Genomic DNA, 16508 nt, shown 5'->3' on the forward strand with positions numbered 1-16508 from the left:
CAGAGAAAATGTGCCCTCCACACATTTAATGAAGTTTATAGCACACGAAGTGTTTGCCTTCTACTCAAGTGTCACCGTCTTTTTAGGAACCGACCAATCAGGAACAAGCATCTAAAACCCAGGAACAAACCCAGATTAAAAAAATCCCATGATTTCTGATTGCAGGGACATGCAGATTGGCTCAGAACTGGGATATTCCCACACCTGAAAATCTCACTTTTTTGCTGTTTCTAGTGATTGCTTCCGCGTTTACAGGGACCGGCATCTGGCCACCCTCCTGTTTGCTGCGGAAGCTCCTGGGATAAAGGCACTGTCTGGATGGGCCCTTAGCAGCTGTGATAGCTACTGTGATAAATATACAATAGGTGGCCAAACTGACTGCCCTGTAGATGACTATTTTTCTAGCCATGAAGGAGAACAAACTGCCCTCACTAAAAAGTCTTCAGTACTGTCAGTTCACAGTTGGAGAGATTGCAGTACTCTTGTAGAAATATGCCCCTGAAATCAGTTTTTCAAAATCAGTAGACTTGCAGTATTGTTAGGCAATGGTAAAGGTTTTCCCCTGACATTAAGTCCAGTAGTGTCCAATTCTGGGGGATGGTATTCATCTTCATTTCTAATCCGAAGAGCTGGCGTATGTAGGCACCTCCAAGGTCATGTGGCCAGCATGATTGCATGGAGCACCGTTTTCTTCCTGCTGGAGCAATACCTATTGGTCTACTCACATTTGCATGTTTTCGAACTGCTAGGTTGGCATAAGCTGGGGCTAACAGCAGGAGCTCACCCTCCTCCCCGGATTCGAACCTGCAACCTTTCAGTTAGCAAGTTCAGCAACTCAGCAGTTTAACCCATTGTGCCAGTATTGTTACTTCTTTCTTTTTCAATCCATTCTGCCTCGGGAGTCCCACTTGCACTAAATGAAGGGAAAACTTTCAATTTTTGTTACCTTGAATGTCAGCTTCCAAAAAAGAAAGATGTTGTTTCTACAAATTGAAGAATGTGCATAAAGATGGGTGAAGTATAGTTTGCACTGGTAGCTGTACATCTATTTGTAAAATATCTAGTTAGATTTATGCACCATTACATCAAAAGAGGCTACACTTTTTATGATACAAAATGTTTATCCCATATTGGCAGTAGTGTGAAACCCTTCCAATACTTCTGCACTCATCAATTACCATGATGTTATAAATAATCCTGGGGAAGCATCAGAGGTCCAAGAAACAAGGAAGACTGTGTGCTGTGCTTAGAACAGGAAATGAAAACAGAAGCAGGGGAACTACAGGTATTGACTTTATTGGCCGAGAAGACAATTAGTAAGAGTGCTTAGGAGAGAAGGGAGCAAAAAGAATTTTCTAAACAACTCAAAACTTTATGCCTGAAGCATTCCTAACATTAGTTGGCTCCATAAATTATACTCAACTAAATCAGCTATTCTCAATTGAATAGACCCATTCAAACAACATCTCTTGTTAAATTAGCACTGAAGCAAGTCTCAGCGATTCAGTTTTATTTATTCAATTGGTCTAATTTAGGTCAAACTAACAATCTGATTTAGTTTTTTTTCCTCAGATTTCTGTGACATCATGCCTTGTGATCTCACCCACTGCTTTGTTTTTACTTTGTTTGCCAAGTTTCGGGCAGGTGTTTCCAAATGTTTGTAAAAAGCCTTAAACACAATGGAGTTCAGCTCTTAACTGAGGCCTCCCAGGCCTATACTGAGATAAATTCAAAAGTGTATCAACAAGACACTGTGAGTTATCATGGTTTGAAGATAACTTTACAGCATACCGCAATTTAATCAGGAGAGTCTTCTTAAATGCAAACTAATCCCCTGGGATGAATAACAGAAAACATACCCTGTGTAAACCAAGTGGTATTGCAGCATATCTGCAAATAAACAAACTCCCTTTCCTTTGTAGTATGGTGCAAAAATGTTTTGAAGTCAAGTACCTTCACCAATGCTGTTGTAGTTCCAGAAAATCCATTAAACAAAATTACCCCAAGAATTTCAGACTTTAAACACCAAAAGCTAGGTGGAGTTTGGCTATTCAACAGAACTTTTCATAGCTTCCTTAAAGAAGCCACACTTTCAAAAACAAGATGTTTGGGGGAGAACAATTTGTGGTCACCAAGATGTTATTTGGACTGCACTTCCCATCAACCCCAGTTAGTATAAATAATGGTGGGGGATCCTGGTAACTGCAGTCCAATACCATGGAGAGGGTACAAGTTTTCAGCTCCTTCTTTAGAATTTTAATAAATTTATCATCAAGTTAATGTCTGTGCTAAACAAAGATAAGGATCAACTGAAGCCATGAATTTTAATTTCTAAGAAAGTTACCCCTTTTCCCATTTTTTTCTACATCTGATTGTCTTATTAATATTTTGACATTTCCCCCAAATATCATTTTGTCACCATATACATAATACAATGCTGTTCATATTTATATCAAAGTAAATTTTTGCTCAATATAATGTATTCCCTAATAAGTATTACAAACATTTAGTACTGCAATCATAGGCAGCGCTCCCAATCTGCAACCATTTGGGGAAGGAACGTTTTGATGAAATCAGTATAATTTACTTGTAAGCAGTATGTGTAAGATTATGTTGTTATGCTTGTGCACTCTAATGTTTAAATTATTTATTTTGTAAAAGCTATCCAAGATGACTGACATTTAAAAACAATAATTTGATACTTGTATTTTACCAAATTAAAAAGGCATTATTTCCACTGAAAATCATTTTAGTGTTGAAGGTTTGCTGCAATCCCATGAAGTTAACTGGGCAGATAAAAAGCAGAAAGTAAACAGAGGGCTTAATTTTCATCTACAACCATCATTGAAATGTAGTCTTTATAGCGAACGGTATTAGTTTCTGGGTCTACAGCGGCGGAGAGCATTTCCTCCATTTCTTCCTGTGTAAAAGGCTCGCCTGTAGCAGAAAAAAGAATACTTAAAATGTTTAGATATTTTCCCTATTTGAGTATCTCGAGATTTCTTTGTTAATTTTTATCCATATTTGTGGATTAAAATTGCATCAAACATTGTAAAACACAGACTTAAGTGCAACTGAGAAAAATGCACAATTTCCCTAGTCTCCTGCAATTTTCCTGCTTTTCCACAGTAAGATCCGGGCCTACATTCATGTCTTCTTCTATTGCAACAAAAGAAAAGGTGTTCTGTATGACTTTAATAATGTTATCTTCACTTTTAATTTTTTTTAATAGTTGGATTGATTTTTATTCTTCTGTCGCTGTTTTAATAATATTTTGTAAACTACCTTGGGAATAGTCTGAAGAGCAGGATATTAAATTTCTACAAAACCAAAATCAATATACAGGGTATATTCAGTAGCAACCAAGATTCCTTTGTGAATGGAGTTTTGCTACTATGTAATTAAGCCATGTAATGAATAAAATGAATTTATTCTAGGACTTATAGTTGCTCACTGTTAATTATGGACTGAACAACTGCCAAGAACTGGGAGGTTGAACTAGACCCACACAAGACCCTGGAGTGCTGTACGCCACATTTGTTGCCCCTTTGCCTACAGAAAAAATATATTTTGTGTCCAGATAGCTAATAGACAAATAGTTTTCTGAGGAATACTATTTATTGATCATTTAACCAAAATGTTCCGAGTGCTTTCCCTTGCTTCACTTTTTCAGACACACCTGGAATGCGGTGTCCAATTCTGGACATCACAATTTAAAAGAAATATTGACATCCTGGAAGGTGTCCAGAGGAGGGTGATTAAAATTATCAAAGGTCAGGAAACCATGTCCAATGAAAAGGGTCTTAAAGAGCTAAGTATGTTGAGCCTGCAGAAGAGAAGGTTGAGAGGAGACATGATACCCATGTATGAATATGTGAAAGGATGTCATAAGGAAGAGGGAGCAGGCTTGTTTTAAGCTGCCCTGAAAACTAGGACTCAGAGCAATGGGTTCAAATTACAGGAAAAGAGATCCACTTGAACATTTGGAAGAGCTTCCTGATTCTAAGAGCTGTTCAGAAATCTCGGTCTCGGAGTGTAACGGAAGCGCCTTCTTTGGAGGCTTTTAAACAGAGGCTGGATGGCTATCTGTCAAGGGTACTTTGATTGTGCTTTGCCTACATGGCAGGGGTTTGGGCTAAATAGCCCATATGTTCTCTTACAACTCTATTCTTCTATGATTCATACACATTTCTGTTTTGCAAGTTAGAAAGCTCATGTTCATCTCTTGCTTTGTTGAATAATAATAATAATAATAATTTTATTTTGTACCCCACCGCCATCTCCCTGAAGGGACTCAGGGAGGCTTACAATGTGCCTAAAACAACAAATAAAATAAACACACTGTACAATACAAAATAAAACCATCATCATATAAAACAATGATTTAATAATTTAAACTCAAAACAGCTCCCAATAACCTATGGTGAGAACTGTCGTAAAACCTGGCCAACTTTAAACAATAATAAGGGAATGGATAGGGCAAATTGTAGCTAATGTGCAAGGGCATGGGACAAAAATGCAGTGCTGGCAAAGGCTACGGGAGGCCTCTATAGACCTAACAAAAGGTGATGGCAACAAAAATTATTTGAAATGGCGAAATGCTCAACAATCACCTTATTTACTCTATTGGCCTTTAGGAGGGAATCATCCTCCCAAAAATTTGGACAGTCGATATGAGAGCCCATCGAGGACTGAAAAAGTGGCCTTGCTGAGCTGCATGTGGCTCATGACTGTACTTGACCCATCCCTACCATGTCTTTGTGAGAGTATATGTATGTGCAAAAGAGAGAAAGAAAAAGAGAGAACGAGAGGAAGAGAGAATGTGTTTTCAAATCACATTTTATTGACATACAGCAACCACAGGTGAATATTTATGTGTGACAATTAGCATAGGACTGTGCCTTGGCTGAGTGTCAAACAGACACTCAAGATTTTATACAATGACTACCTTATTTTCTCAAACATATAGCTAATTTTAGTAAATACGTATTTTACCTTCTTCAGTCATATACTTGATCAATTCATCCTTAGTAAGATGTCCACATTTATTTTGATCTAAAACCTTTTTAAAGGGGGAAACATAAAACATGAATGAATTTACTTCCACTATCTCAATATGCAAGTACTATTTTCCCCATTAAGGAGAATTTTGTTGATACATACCTCAAATGCACGCAACAGAATATCTTCTGGAATTGGCCGGAATCTGAAATCATTCAGTTAATAAAATTTGTGTTGCAACATGCATCTGAAAATACATTCCAGTACTTTCAAAGCCTGCCTTTCGGCCCCAAATTGTAAAAAATCACATTTGTCTCTGCAATCCACATAAAATTATAACTATAACTACATTTTAATGGAACATTATGTGAACCTAATTTATGGCTCACCCTACAATAAGCAGTATCTTAGAAATGGACTGACAAATCACAGAGAAACTATACATAATCCCAAACATGAAAGGAAAAGAAACACTTCAATAAACATTCATGTGCTCTGAATTCTTATATATATATATATATATACACACACACACACACACACAAAAGTCAAAGGGAATTAAGAAACAGCTAGGTTTAAGTTGCTCCAAGATTTATAGGCTTTACCATAATATCCATTTTCAAGGATCAATCTTGAAACTTGTTGAATAATTCTAATAAAGATGACTCTTGAATTTCTTTCCCCTTATGGCAGATATCACATACCAGCCCCACACATATGGGACTAATGGTACTCCTGGCTAAAGGGCAAGAAATGAGTTCAGAAGAGACACTAGGTATTACAATCTCTGAAAAAGCACTTCTATTATTAGCAAGATCCAATTTAGCGTGATAATCTTAAACATTTGAATGTTTACAGCAAAATTATAATTCAATTCACTTAAGAGGCACTATCAAGAAAACAAAATGTAGACCTTTACATTTTTAAAAAGAGATCAAATTTCTATAGTTCAAACTGCTTAAAACTGCACTGTGGTGAAATTTGCTTAGGTAGATGTACTATTCTGTGTTAAGAGACTTCAGCTCATGTATTTTATCATTCAAAATTCCAATACCATTAGAAGTATCTGTCTGTTATGTTATACACATCCACATGTTGATCACAGAGTAGTAATAGTACATAGTAGTGATCAGAGTCTCCAAATATGAAAGCAAAAAGAAGGCGGTAATGAACTTTTGGATCCAAGCTAACAACTACTTTGGGTATCTTCCTAAGAAGTACTTCATAGTTCTGCATTTTGTTTCTTGATTTATGAACTGATTTTTTTACAAGACTTGATATTTACTCAAGTCTAATGTGCTATCGAATGTATTGAGCAACTCAATTTTCAAAACCCTGAAACAAATAAAGAGTTTCTGCTGCCGAATGTAATGTGCACTGGCAAAAAGTGCACTCTTTATAATTTGGCCATTTCAGTGGCTGCCTGCTTAGAAGCTTCCATCAATGGAAAAGAAAACTTTGATGTAGAATGAATCCACTTTAACTGTCATGACTCAATAGTATGAAATTATATTGTTTGACAAGGCCTTGAGCCTTCTCTGCCAAAGAATGCTGATACCTCACCAAACTACAAATCCCAGGATGGCACAGCATTGAGCCATGGTGTCCCTCTAATAGAAGCTCCAGGTGCTCCTGAAGCAGCTTCCCCTTTTTGCTTTGGCTCAGTAGGATGTCAATATAATGTGCACCCTAATTTTGACAAGGTAATTTAGTCAAAAAATATGAGCATTCGATTCGAGTAAATATCTACAGTGGCAATCTCAACATTATCTATGCAAGTTTGGCACCAAATATGTGGATTTTGTTTGGGTTTTGTCCAATTTGGTTGGAAACAAAATTTAAATATTGTTGATGTTACCTCAAAAGCCTTTATTCATTCATAACATGAGAAAAATCAACTGGGCAATAATGCGTAACTGTCCTAAGACAGGTGAAAAATCACAATGCATCTCTTTTCTGAAAAATCTGCAGACTTTAAATTGACATAAGACCTCTGCAAAGAAGTGTGAAATGTAGTCAATAAAGAAAGATCACTACACAACATTTTAAAGGCTTGTTTTCCCTGCCAATAGCACCCTTTCTAGTAGTTATCTAAAATAATTTAAAAAATAATTTTTATCAATATGGAGCTTACCAAAATTGTTTTTATCTTTCTAGCTATAAAAGAAACATAATTAAAATCAGTAATAAATATGTTATATAAATTGAAATCTTCTTTATCCTATTACCTTCTTTCCATTAATAATCTGGTCATCATAGGAAGAAATTTTTCCAAACGAATGAACCCAGTTGGTTCTTCTTCTTCTACCTAAACAATTATAATTTTTTTAAAAGTATGTATTTAAATGACACAATAGAAAACTGAAAGAAAAGCAAGTTGACTTGGAACTAGTCGATGGCTGCATGAAATATTAAAGACAGGGCAACGATCTTAGCGTTTTCCCATAAACTCATGCTGGGAAATTTGGATGTATACTATGCAAGTAGAGAGAAATGAAGGGGAAAGAAGATAGTCATGATCATTATTTATTTATTTATTTATTTATTTATTTATTTATTTAGCAATTTTGTATACCGGTCTTCTCCCCTCTATCGGGGGACTTGGGCCGGTTTCCAACAATAAAATCACAAAACAATCATTAAAAATATGATATAACATATTCAATTAAAACGTTATAACAGCAAAATGCAATCACATAATAACAATGGTCAGTCGTCATAGTGAATTCATTGTCCATCATTCATCGTCATCTATCCGATCACAGAAATATTGATTCACTCGTCGAAAGCCAAACCCCATAGCCAGGTTTTCACCCGTTTTCTGAACGACAGAATGGAGGGGGCAGTTTTGATCTCCAGTGGGAGAGAGTTCCAGAGTCGAGGGGCCACCACCGAGAAGGCCCTGTCTCTCGTCCCCACCAGACGCTCCTGAGAGGCCGGTGGGACCGAGAGCAGGGCCCCTCCAGACGATCTTAACAACCTAGATGGTTCATAGGGGAGAATACGTTCGGATAGGTAAACTGGGCCGCCCTCCCTTTTTTCTGACTGGGCACAGGCATGCCTTATGCTTCTCCACATAAAATACATGGTTGCTTCTATGGAGAGTCTGGGTCAGTGTAGAAGATCCATGGAAGGAACACTTCCATGGGCTCACAGTGTGGGCCTCTTCTGCCTGTGTCTTAGTGGAACAGGATTAGGTTCCACGCATGGCTTTAGCAGTGGAAAGAAAGATTAGGCCTTTAAATCAGTGACTGGAAATGTGTTGCTCTCCAGATCTTTCTGGACTTTAGTTCTAAACTGCCCTGGTCAGCACCATCAAAGGTGAGGAATAATGCAAGCCACACTCTAACAACATCTGGTGTACACGTTCCCCATTCTTGCTATAGATCATTCTTAATTTAGAATCATTGGACTGGATGGCAATCCTGAGCCATCCAGTCCGATACCCTGCCAAGAAGCAGGAACATTGTATTCAAAGCACCCAGACAAATGGCCACACAGCCTCTGTTTAAACACTTCCAAAGAAAGGCCCTCCACCACACTCCAGGGCAGGGAGTTCCATGGCTGAACAGCTCTCGCAGTTAGGTTCTTTGTCCTTGTTTGCTCTTAAAAGCAAAAGCAAATTCTCAACATGCATTTCTTTCTAGGTTCCCTGTTCAGAAACTGTTCACTAATTGCCAGTTAAATCCTTAAATACAGTTTGGGACTTGGAATAGGAATATCTTGAAGCAAGGATAAGGACTCTTTCTCCTATGCAGGCAGGAGTCCAGCATGTGATAGTCTCTGCCACAACTGATGGTGGATGGAAAGGTAGGGAAAAGAGGACAATTTCCTGTAAAAAATTATAAAATAGAACCTGCAAAATATAAATTATGTAAACATCAACTACCTCTGCAAGCATATCATGTAGATCCCCCTCGCTTGGGCAACAGCCTAATGATCTAATGATTGTGCCAATTTCCCTAAAAGAAAATATATTTGTTAGTAAATCCACAGTACAATATAAATGTTCTGATCAGTTATCTCCTCTCCTGTCAGTTCTGAATGACCCACATCCACAGTGAACAGAAATACTCAACTTCATGAAAAAGTTTTCTGGGGTTGCAAGTGGCTACAGAGAAGGGGGAACAGGAAACCCTTTCTTTCCTTAAGTATTCTTCCATTCACTTATTGTAGGTCCCAAGCCACTTTTATTAAAAGTATATCAGGTTTATTCAGCACTCTGGTCTTGAGAGAGAATGTGAGTGCTCTTCAAAATAATTTTGTTAAATTCCAGTAATTTGGTAATACCACTATCCAACAAGATTAAAAACACAAAGTATTTGTTACTAGAACAAATGAAAATACAGGAAAGGATTTGAGATCAGTGAAATAAACACTATGTGGAATAAGAAAACAGCCAAGTCAGTTTTGTTCCAAATATGGAAAATTCTCCTTTAATTATATTTATTAAAAATGTGCAGGCAGGGAAGTTGAGAAGCGGAAATTTGTTTCTTCATATCATAGATTTGCAAGGTTTAATAAATAACATACAACATAATCAAATACAAGATAATTTTCAACCCCTAAATAATTATTAATGATTTCTGACAATAAAGGAGTTGTGCCACATAACCTTTTGTGGGTGACATGGGGGAATTTCTGTAAATTAGACATCTTACATGGCATTTTTATGGCATATCAATGCATGGACAACGGCATTAGCAAGAAAACTGAGTAGATAAAAATAGCAAGAAGACACATTGAGGCAGAAGCGCTCTCAGTTAAGGCTTTTATGATTTGACTGCCTTGCCTCATGCACAAAAATTTATACACGTCCAGATTATGTCATTTACATTTGTACCCTGCTATGTTTTCTCCTGCTTTTCCTGTCTTTTTTTCTCCTGCCCACAGAAAATCTGTCAAGCAGAGGAAACATGGAATAGGTACATACTGTCTTTTGACAAGTACTGCTAAAAGCAGCCTTAAGCAACCATACTACTGTTTTATTGTCGTCTTCGTCCCGTCCCGTCCCGTCCCCCCCCCCCCCCCCCATATATATATAAAAAGTTAAAATTCTAGGAATATAAATCCTTACCTATCTCATCCTTGTAAATAAGAATTAAAAACATTTTTACCCTCACCAGATGAGGTGATGTTTAGGGAAAAATACATCCATTTTCAAGTGATTTTTTGCACAAACTGTTTTTGAGGAAAATATGACTGTTTCTGCTGTGTTATATGTTTTTAAGTGAAAATATATGCATTAGATAGTTTATCTGTATATTTTTACAATAAACAGTCTTGTTCCTCTGTCCTTGCTCAATGTGCATGTGTTTTTGCTTGACAAAAATGAAAGTATTAGTTTTGTACAGTGGGTTCTTTTGCAAAGGATTAGGGAATTAATCAGGAGAGATGAGTGTTCATCCTTTAACTTTCACCTAAGAAGCAAAAGACCTCGCTGAAATTAGCACATTGTTTTTTGACAGAATATCCCAGTGTGTGCAGAAACTCATTCTCATAAAGGGTGAAAAATTTACCATTCTTATAAACTCTCCACGAATATATTTCAGTTTACTACCTGCAAAATAGTACTGTTTTTAGACTTATAGTCTTATCATATAACGTATTGCAAGGATTACCTAGAATGATTACCTCTACAGAATAACTAGTTTTCTTTCTTAGCCATTATAAATACTGATTTCTTACTGGAGCTATTAAATTTTGCAGCATTACCACTGTTTAAAACAGAAGGGGGCCAAATCTGGCTCTTCAGGGGTCACAATTTTTTGCTTTTACGAGACTTTATTCTCCGTTTCAAAAGGCTGAAATGCCTGTACAGCCTTGTTATAGAAAACAAAAGCTTTCAAATAAAATATACTGAAATCCTTTTGCTCTGGTATTTGAACATGGACACATCTGCCAATGAAACTGTAACTCCAACTTCTCTGAAGCTGAAATTAACCTTTGTGTTGAAGAAGGCTCTCTACTATTGGCCTAAAACATGGTGATATTTCTGAAAGAAAGTTCTTCCAAACCTGACATCCACAGTTTTGTTGCACTCATGGTCAAAAACTTCAAAAGCATCTGTTATTTTCTTTTGGATTTCTGCTACTGCAGATTCTGCAAAAGAAAAGAAAATGTGTATTTTAGAAATCAATAACAACTTCGGTTTTTACTTTTTCTGAAAACCCATAGCAGGGCAGTATTTTTATTAAGACAATTAAATGCAACAATTCTTTTTATTTATTTATTTACAGTATTTATATTCCACCCTTCTCACCCTGAAGTGGAGTCAGGGCGGATCACAGAACACATATATGGCAAACATTCAATATTGGTTGTACAATGACAAGACAGACAACAGAGATATTTATTTAGGCTTTCCCATTATTTCGGCATCTTTGGAGGCTGTGCTCGGTTCCGGTCACAGGGGGGTGCTGTTGCTCCATCTCCTTGCCGGAGAACATTTTTCTTTGCTTCTAAACATCCTCCTTTATCTGAATGAAACTCCTTGCCTTAAAATACCTCCCCACTTTAATGCGATTCCTATTTATCTACTCACATATTTGTTTTCAAACTGCTAAGTTGGCAGAAGCTGGGCTGAAAGGTCAGGAGTTCACCCTGATCCAGGCTTCGAACTATCAGCCTTCTGGTTGGCAAGATTTCTTGCAGCTTGCTGATTAACTTGCTGTGCTAGCCTGGTTAAAAAAGATCGACCTTTTTTGTTTTCTGGAACTGCTCATCCAGTTAGTATTAAGCAAAACTAGGAACTGTGATGCAATTTATATTCATTCTAATTCTTTTTTTAATGTCAGTCTGACTATGAATTTTGTTGTTTTAATCACTTTTTGGAAACTCAGATTTGGAATGGCTTTGGTATTTTTTTCCCAGTACAGTGAGTTTAGAATCAAACAAGATGTGATATTAAGCCCATCTATAGCCCTAACGTTCACAATTTCATGTAATGCAAACTTGATCAGTTACTATGTGTTCGGAGTACATAGATTTTGTTCCATTCTTGTCCCTTGCCAAGATCTGAGTATAAACTATGGATCCCACACCAGTTATTTCTAATACACTAGAGCCAAATGTAGGTATGGTTCGAGAATGCCCACTAAAATAAAGGCTCAAGCCACTGCAAAGAGAAGACATGACTCCTACAACTCACAAGTAGTCTGCGATGGGGTAAAGAATTAATTTGCATGCACAGCTGACTACATCAACAGCATTGCTAGTATGGTCCTCAATATTGTTTCTCCAAAACTTAGAATACCTTAAAACTCTACATAGGGATGTACTGTTATTGATTTTAGAGAACCCTCAGCTTAACTGCATCCCTGAAATCCTGATCCTCTCAGAGCTTTTATTCACAACACCTTTCACTTTTAAATTACATTAAACTTTGCCATAGACTTCAAGTGCACCTGATTAGTTTTTACGGATCCAAATCATGCCTATTGTATGACTATTTTATGAGGTTCGCTATCTATATAGCTTATCATAAGATCCCTAGATCCCTGGCGAATATTAGACTTCATTAGTAAGTAATATGCATGTGTAGTCACTTAATGATCGAGAGAGAGGAGTTTGAACAAAATTGCTATATGCAAATTTCCTTGTGTACCACAGTTCTCAAAGCAGTATACTTTATCTTAAAGGTCTTCCTCAAAAGATCATTGATATGCTTAGTGAAGGGAAGATAAGCCATCACCCTGGAGCGGGTATAGCAAGCAATTAGGTTTTTTTTAAAGAGTCTTACTTTGCTAGAACACATCATTCTAATACATTATAGCATCAGGAGATGTAGATATATTACTACAACAATCTCCCATCAAATCTCTCATGCTTACCTTTTGTCAACTATAGCCCTTCCAAAATGTCAGGTTGTTTTCCTATAGTTGGATGCACAGGGACAAGCATCTGCAGGGATCTTTAAAGGACCCCTGCAGATGATATTATTCTGCATCTAGCTATAGGAAAAGAGCTGGATTTTTCTCTCTCATTAACTCCACACTACACATTTACAACAAGATACAGTTCTGCATCCACAGGTTCTACCATCAACTGCTTTAAAATACACCATTATAATGTGTATATAATGTGACTTGATGATCCATGGGGATCCTAGGAGCCAACCCTAGCCAATAGCAAGGGCTCACTATAATTCTAATTGGGCTACTATGATTCTAACCTATAGAACAAACTTTGGCCCTCCAGGTGTTTTGGACTCCAACTCCCACAATTCCTACCAGCCTAACAGCTGGAGAGTCAAAATTTGCCCATGCCTGCTATAGAATCCTGGGCTTTACAGTTTAGGGAGGAATATACAAAATTCTCAGCCAAGGGAGCTGTAGTCTCTTAAAGTAAAGGTAAAGGTTTCCCTTTGACGTTAAGTCTAGTCCAGTCCGACTCAGGGGGGTGGTGCTCATCTCCATTTCTAAGCTGAATAGCCGCAATGTCTGCAGACGCCTCCTAGGTCATGTGGCTGGCAGGACTGCATGGAGTGCCGCTACATTCCCGCTGAAGCAGTACCTATTGATCTACTCACATTTGTATGTTTTCAAATTGCTAGGTTGGCAGAAGCTGGGGCTAACAGTGGGAGCTCACCCCATCCCACAAATTCAAACAGCCGACCTTCTGGTCAGCAAGGTTTGCAGCTTTTGCAATTTATCAGTTTAACTTGCTGCGCCACCGCAGCCTCGTACCAAACTATAAATCCCAAGATTCCACAGGATTAGAGTGAAAGATAGGGAGAAGTTACTCTAGGGGCCTTCTAGGTTAAAGAGTTGACCTTAAATATCATAGCAGGAGTTGAGCATCCTTGATTCATAATTCTTGAAATATTCCGCAATCCAAAACTGTCCACAGATAGTGAAACCTTTCCTTTCTGTTGGTTCAGCTGAAAATGATAGGCCTTTCTTCTAGCATTTTCAGTATTTTAGCACAGTGCGTTAAAACCGGGGGTGCAAATGCAGAAGAGCCTGGCACATCCACCTTCACCGTCTGTTAGGAATTGTGGGAATTGAAGTCCAAAACACCCGGAGGGCCGAATTTTTCCCAGGCCTGGTGTAGATGCACCCTACCTTGCAGGCAGACGCCTCTGAGCAAATGAGGTTTCCCAAATCTTTTAAAACCCTCCTGCTTAGATACATCCTACCTCTGTTCACCCCTCTGGGCACACAGAGGACTAGGCGACTTAGAAGGTGCTGAACAGACTGCGTTCTGGCACCACAAGATGCAGAGCCAACCTTCAGAAATGGGGCTACAAAGTGGAATCCTCGACATGCGAGTGCAGAGAGGAGCAAACCACTGACCACCTGCTGCAATGCAACCTGAGCCCAGCCACATGCACAACGGAGGACCTTCTTGCAGCAACACCAGAAGCACTCCAAGTGGCCAGATACTGGTCAAAGGACATTTAATCAACTACCAAACTCACACATTTTGTATTTTCTCTGTTTATATGTTTGCTTTGTTCTGTTAGAAATGTAATATAATTGACTGGCTGCCCTGACACGAGAAAATAAAACCCCCAGTATTTATTTTTAAAAAATTAATTTATTACATCTGGCTCAGCCATAAGGTTTCAAATTTTGTGTGTTATTGCTTATATGTGAGTTATATTAATTGTATTGTTTTATTTGCTTACTGCGTTGTTGTTTAACTGATGTGTGGTTGGGCTTGGCCTCATGGAAGCCGCCCCGAGTCCCCTTGGGCAGGGTATAAATAAAGTTTTTATCATCATCATCATTACCATTGTCAATTATCTGCCAGCTACCCAAAGGCCTGGTCCCATAACCACATTTTCAATTTCTTCCTGAAGGCGAGGAGGGATGTTACTGACCTGATTTCGCTCGGGAGCGAGTTCCACAGGTGGGGGGCCATCACCGAAAAGGCCCTGTCCCTCATCCCCGCCAAGTGTGTTTGCGACAAAGGCGGGGCCGAGAACAGGGCTTCCCCAGAAGATCTTAAACTCTGAGGTGGGGCATAGAGGGAGATACGTTCGGACAGGTAAGCTGGGCCAGAGTCGTATAGGGCTTGAGTACCCAAAGGCCTGGTCCCATAACCACATTTTCAATTTCCTCCTGAAGACGAGGAGGGATGTTATTGACCTGATTTCGCTCGGGAACAACTTCAACAGGTGGGGGGCCGTCACCGAGAAGACCCTGTCCCTCATCCCCGCCAAGCGTGTTTGCACCAAAGGCGGGGCCGAGAGCAGAGCCTCCCCAGAAGATCTTAAACTTCGAGGTGGGACGCAGAGGGAGATACGTTCGGACAGGTAAGCTGGGCCAGAGTCGTATAGGGCTTGAGTACCCAAAGGCCTGGCCCCATAATCACATTTTCAATTTTTTCCTTAAGGCAAGGAGGGTTCTTGTTGACCTGATTTCGCTGGGGAGTGAGTTCCACAGGCGAGTACATTAAGACAGGTAAGCCATATAGAGCTTTATAGGTCAAAACCAGCAGTTTGAATTGTGCTCGGAATTGGACCTGCACAACCTCTGAGGATGCTTGCCATACATGCAGGCGAAATGTCAGGAGAGAATGCTTCTAGAACATAGCCATATAGCCCGAAAAACCTACAACAACCCAGTGATTCCAGCCATGACAGTCTTCAACAATAAATTGTCTACTTTTATGAAGAAATAGCCAAACAAATATTATTCTGTTTTAAATATTGTGCCATATTGTAATAACAATACATATACATGATCTGCTCACCTTTCAATGTATTTCCTAAGTGCCTATCAGAAAGTACCCCCTATTCTTTCCTGCATGCCATGAAGAGTGGAATCACTCTTATTCCATCACATAATAGAACTGTAATTGCATGGTTAGCCAATATGATGTCTTAAAACCCTTTTCCTTCCTGAGGGAGCGGCTACGTATTGTGCCTGCAGGGGAGTCGCGTGAGGAAGGAAGGAAGGCAGGGAGCCTGCGACAGAGGCCGCCATTCAGAGGAGGAGGGAAGCCATGCCATGTTCAAAGAAGCAGAAGGCCCGTTGCGAGGAGAAAGAGGGCGGCGGCGGGGAGTGGGCGATAACTAGGCCCGTGTTGCCTTCCCCTGGTCTTCCTCTCCTCTCCGTGCCATCTTATCCTTGTTTGAGCCGGGCTTACAAGACCAAAAAGGCTGCTTACCCGCGGCGGTGGCTTCTTTCTCCTCGGCCGCCATGCCCTCGCCGCTTCAGGGGTCGCCATGGCAACGCAAAGGCGCGCTTTGGGCCTTGCTGCTCCTGAGGGCAGAAACTGGGGAAGGAGGGGTTTCCCGCCTTTTTCTTCCGAGTAGGCCTCTCTTTGGAAACGAAGGCTCCTTCTTTCTTTTAGATACAACAGGCCTGGGCAAACTTGGGCTTTCCCTCCAAGTGTTTTGGACTTCAACTCCCATCATTCCTAACAGCTTCAGGTCCCTTTCTTTTCCCCCTCAGCCGCTTAAGCGGCTGAGGGGGAAAAGAAAAGGACCTGAAGCTGTTAGGAATGATGGGAGTTGAAGTCCAAAACACCTGGAGGGAAAGCCCAAGTTTGCCCAG

At 39.3% G+C, this 16508-nt stretch overlaps 1 protein-coding gene across 1 annotated transcript; it reads right to left on the bottom strand.

The window, feature by feature from the left end:
• Positions 1 to 1280: 1280 nt before the first annotated feature.
• On the bottom strand, positions 1281 to 16185 carry EFCAB2 (EF-hand calcium binding domain 2). Its single transcript, XM_060753930.2, has 7 exons — positions 16120 to 16185; positions 11019 to 11103; positions 8891 to 8963; positions 7230 to 7309; positions 5164 to 5206; positions 4996 to 5062; positions 1281 to 2937 (listed from the first exon to the last, which is right to left on the bottom strand). Exons 1-7 carry the CDS (start codon positions 16151 to 16153, stop codon positions 2822 to 2824), a joined length of 498 nt encoding a protein of 165 aa, XP_060609913.1. The 5' UTR covers positions 16154 to 16185; the 3' UTR covers positions 1281 to 2821.
• Between the last annotated feature and the right edge of the window lie 323 nt (positions 16186 to 16508).

The sequence above is a fragment of the Anolis sagrei genome, chromosome 1 (genome assembly GCF_037176765.1).
Source record: "Anolis sagrei isolate rAnoSag1 chromosome 1, rAnoSag1.mat, whole genome shotgun sequence".
Classification (NCBI taxonomy): Eukaryota; Metazoa; Chordata; class Lepidosauria; order Squamata; family Dactyloidae; genus Anolis; species Anolis sagrei.